Consider the following 5,030-nt stretch of genomic DNA (forward strand, 5'->3'; position numbering starts at 1 on the left):
GCTCAGGACAACGTGTCGGGGCGGAGGTGGAGGGGAGGGGGACGGGGGCTACCGACGGAGACGGCATGGGAGAGGAGGCGGAGCCAGAATCGTCCATCGTGACAGGAAAGTGCAGTCAAATGTCCCTTTGGGGTTCCTGGAACAAACCATGAAAAAAAAATTCAACTTCAAAGCATTTATTTAACTGTACTCGATTTATTTGGACTATTAGCAGCTTTTTCACCAATAAATGACAAGTAAAGCATTTTCAAAATAAAATTGCGCTAGCGGGGCTTAAATATTGGGGTCTTTTTTTATTTTTCATTATTATATTAGCGAGTGGGGTGATAAAAATGTATAATTTGACAGCATTAATTAAGCCCTATGGATAAAAACATTTAAATACAACACACCACACAAAAGTATGATGTAATAACAGAAAAGATCACAAATAAAAATACATAAAATCCTTAAAATTGATTAAAAAAAAAAGAAAAAAGCTGCTTCAGGATGAAAATATATTTTTTTAATATTCTGCAATATATTTACATCCTGAAGCAGCTTTTTATTTATTTATTTTAATCAATTTTAAGGATTTTGTTGGGCTGGACCTCTCCCTTAAATATAATTATTAATAAAATAGAAACTAAAAGTTGAATACAGCCTAAAAGTTTTTTTTTATATATTTTTAAAAGTACAATAGTAATATAAAATAAATAAAATGAAGTAAAATTCTAGTTACGGTACATACAATAATAATGTAAATATTTTTGTAAAATATATATATTATAGTAATATTATGAATAATATTTGAAGTATTACAAACTTTTACTTAAATACTGTAAGTTAGTACTGAAACATTTTCTAAAAAATTTAACAATCTTCCTTTTAAAAACAATACAGTAATAAACCGAGTAAATAAAAATATAATTTATATATATATATATAAAATATAATAAACTGATAAATAAATATAAAAATCAATCAGTAAATATGTATTTCGATACAGTGTAAAAAAATTTTTTTATTTTTTGAAGTACTCCGGCTTCTTCCCATTCTGGGGGAATGCAACTGAAGATAGGCCCCTCCCACCTCCAGGGGCATGCACCTGGGGATAGGCCCCTCCCACCTCCAGGGGTATGCACCTGGGGATAGGCCCCTCCCACCTCCAAAGACATGCACCTGGGGATAAGTTGATTGGCAACACTAAATGCTCCCTAGTGTGTGAATGTTGTCTGTATATCTGTTATGAGGTGGCGACTTGTCCAGGGTGTACCCCGCCTTCCGCCCGAATGCACAGAAAATGACACAAAACCCAAAAATACACCAAATCCATAAATTAAAAAAAAAAACCTGCTTCAGGACGAAAATATAATGCAGAATAAAAATTAAGGATTAAAAAAAAAAAGATGAGAATTCTGTAACCTTAAGGAGCAAAACGGAAGTTAGCTTCTTCCTGGGTTGCCAGACAGGAAATCGCGCGATATCTCTCTTTAAAAAAAAAAAAGCCCATGAGTGGGATAGTCGGCGAAAATAAAATGTACATTTTATAACATTTCTGTCATGCAGTTATTTTGTAGTTTTTTTTGCTGTTGTTATTTTCATTTTATCAACTGTCCTGTGCTTTATTTCGACTGTTAGCAGCTTTTTGACCAATAAATGACAAGGCATTTTCAAAATAAAATTGCACTCGCGGGGCTTAAATATTTGGGTCTATTTTATTTTTTTAATAATGCAAGTGTAACCTTTTTTTTATGGTTTTGCCTCCTTGTAATGTTAAGTTTCTGTTATACAGTAGATGCCTTGAGCTCTTATTTTGAAGGCGAAAAGAACGGAAATGCTGTCATATTAAGGTGGAGTGGAGTTTTTTTTCGTTTTAAATGTTTATTTATAAATTTCAACAATTACAAACAGTAAGTCCAACAACAATATAAAACATTACAAAATATGAAAACAGTACAAAACAGCGCCAGGGGGTTGTAAATTTCGGAGTTTGTTTTCAAAACACCATTTCCGTTCTTTTCGCCTTCAAAATAAGAGCTCAAGTCGTCTACTGTATAACAGGAAGTTAACATCACAAAGAGGCAAAACCATAAAAAAAGGTTACATAAGCGAGTAACAACCCGTGATTATCAATCAATCGAAGTTAATTTATATGGCCTTTAATCACAAGTGAGAATTCTGCGACTTTACGGAGCAAAACGGAAGTTAGCTTCTTTGTGGGTTGCCAGACAGGAAATCGCGCGATATCTTTTTAAAACCCATAAATAAAATGTACATTTTATTTTATTTCTGTCATGCAGTTGTTTTGTAAGTTTTTGTTGTTATTTCCATTTTATTAACTGTCCTGTGCTTTATTTCGACTGTTAGCAGCTTTTTTGACCAATAAATGACAAGTGAAACATTTTCAAAATAAAATTGCACTCGCGGGGCTTAAATATTTGGGTATTTTTTTAATTATGCAAGCGAGTAACAACCCGTGATTATCAACCAAAGTATATTTATATAACCCTAAATCACAAGCGAGGATTCTGCAACTATACGGACCAAAACTGAAGTTAGCTTCTTCCTGGGTTGCCAGACAGGAAATCGCGCGATATCTCTCTTTTAAACCCACGAGTGGGATAGTCGACGAAAGTAAAAAGTACCATTTTATAACATTTATGCCATGCAGCTATTTTGTGGTTTTTTTTTCTGCTGTTATTTACATTTTATTAACTGTAACATGCTTTATTTTGTCTGTTAGCAGCTTTTTGACCAATAAATGTCAAGTAAAACATTTTCAAAAATAAAATTGAACTTGCGAGGTTTAAATATTTAGGTCTTTCTTTTTTTTAAATCATGCTAGTGTAACCTTTTATTTTAAGGTTTTACCTCTTTATAATGTTAAGTTTCTGTTATACAGTAGATCCCTTGAGCTCTTATTTTGAAGGCGAAAAGAACGGAAATGGTGTCATGTTGGAGTGGAGCGGAGTTTTTTTCAAAACTACATGACAGAAATAAAAGAAAACGTATATTTTATTTCTGCCATGCAGTTGTTTTGCAGGCTTTTTAAATTTTTTATTGGTAATTTAATTGATTTTGTATTTGCAGTATTTCACCGTTGCGAGTGTTTTAGAAGCCTTTGGTTCTAAACAATACTCGACGTGTCTGTGACACAAAAAACTCCAATACATAATAAAATGCACATTTGATAAAGTAGCAAGATGTTAAAGTGAGATATTTACGTGTTAATGTTGTTATTATTGTAGTATAGATTTTAGGAGCACACACGTCATTTAATAGCAACGTAATCCTACCTGACTGAGTCCGAGCACAAAGTCGTCAGCGAGTGGAGATTCTCGTCTTCATTTGATCAAAGTTGTTATTATTAACGTATTTCGCCAATAAAGTTTGACGTTGTATTGCATAAAAAGTTATTATTGCTGCACGGAAGAGGTTTCAAACTCCATATTGGCGTTAGGGTTAATTCTATTTCCGGTCACACCGGAAGTCGCAGCGACACCTGGCGGTCAAATATAACGAGTCATTTGTGTCGAAAGTGCAAATGTGTTTGTTTGTTTTAATTCCCAACAGCACTTTCGTACCTGAAAACAAAAAAGGCGGCAATAATTGAAAAAAGAACATTAAAAGAAGAGTAAAAAGTAAATAATTTCGTCCCAGAATATATAAAAATTACATCTTATTATACGTAGGTTGTTTTTGCCAAATGTAGGAACGAGAGTTACACTAATTAATGCCATGCATAAATATAATTAATAGCTGACACACAAAAAGGGAAGAAATTTTTGGGAAGGAATATTTATATACTATGGTTTATATTTTATAATAAACCATAGTATATATTTTATTATGAGCATTTTCCAATATGTAAATCTGTTGTTTTTTTTATGCTGTAAACTTACCACCTCAATAAAAACGTGCCTCACCAATCCGCCATAATATATAAAACATTATATATACATATACATATATATGTATATAAACATATATGCATATATATATATATATATATATATATATATATATATATATATACACACATATAATATGCATGAATACAAAAATAGAATAAAAAGTTAAAAAATATGTAATCTATTTAAACTCCCGTTTCAGGCACTTTAAATAGATTTTTTTGTCAAAAAAGAATATGATAACATGCAGATATGAAATTATATATATATATATATATATATGTATATATATATATTTATATGTATATATATATATATATGTATGTATATATATATATATATATATATATATATATATGTATATATATATGTATATATATATATACACACACACACACATATATATATAAATATATATATAAAGACATGTATATTATATATATACATATACATATATGTGTATATATACATACACACACACATATACATATACATCTATATAAACTTCTGTTCCGGACACTATATATTGATTTTTTTGGGTCGGAAAATAATATAGTAAAACACAGATATAAAATAATGTACATGATATATAAATATGTGTGTGTGTGTGTGTGTGTATATATATATATATATGTATGTATGTATGTATGTATGTGTGTATATGTATATATATATATATATATATATATATATATATATATATATATATATATATATACATACACACACACACACACACACACACACACCCACACACACACATTTATGCACAAAAATATAAACTAGCCCCTGGACAAGTTTTTTTTAAAGGGGAACTGCACATTTTTTGTCATTTTGCCCATCGCTTGCACTCATTTTAAAACACATGACAGCTTTCTTTATATTTTCAATGCATTCTAATTTGTAAAAAAAAACAAAACATAAATAAAAGTCTGCCTGAGCGAACAATGAGCCACTATTCCGCCCAAAACACCCCCAAAAAAAAAAAAAAAATCCCAAAAGTGGCAACAATCCTGCATTTATGTGAGGTGACTTGAAGACGACCAAGTATTATTATCAGTGATGTTATCACGAGCGCTGACGCACAACAAATATTTTGGGCATCTATCACGCACAAAAACCCCAGGTATTTATAAA

At 30.9% G+C, this 5,030-nt stretch overlaps 1 protein-coding gene across 2 annotated transcripts in view; it reads right to left on the bottom strand.

Annotated features, from left to right (window-relative positions):
• ppp1r35 (protein phosphatase 1, regulatory subunit 35) overlaps positions 1-3,483 on the bottom strand; it is a 13,470-nt gene extending 9,987 nt beyond the window's left edge. For both annotated transcript variants that reach the window (XM_061890147.1, XM_061890146.1), the window contains exons 1-2: positions 3,279-3,483; positions 1-136 (exon numbers count right to left, since the gene is read on the bottom strand). The exon at positions 1-136 is cut by the window's left edge and continues 77 nt beyond it. In XM_061890147.1, the coding sequence (XP_061746131.1) occupies positions 1-97 (97 nt within the window). In that variant the 5' untranslated portion in view covers positions 98-136; positions 3,279-3,483. The remainder of the gene's footprint in view (positions 137-3,278) is intronic.
• Between the last annotated feature and the right edge of the window lie 1,547 nt (positions 3,484-5,030).

Source organism: Nerophis ophidion, linkage group LG28, assembly GCF_033978795.1.
Source record: "Nerophis ophidion isolate RoL-2023_Sa linkage group LG28, RoL_Noph_v1.0, whole genome shotgun sequence".
Classification (NCBI taxonomy): domain Eukaryota; kingdom Metazoa; phylum Chordata; class Actinopteri; order Syngnathiformes; family Syngnathidae; genus Nerophis; species Nerophis ophidion.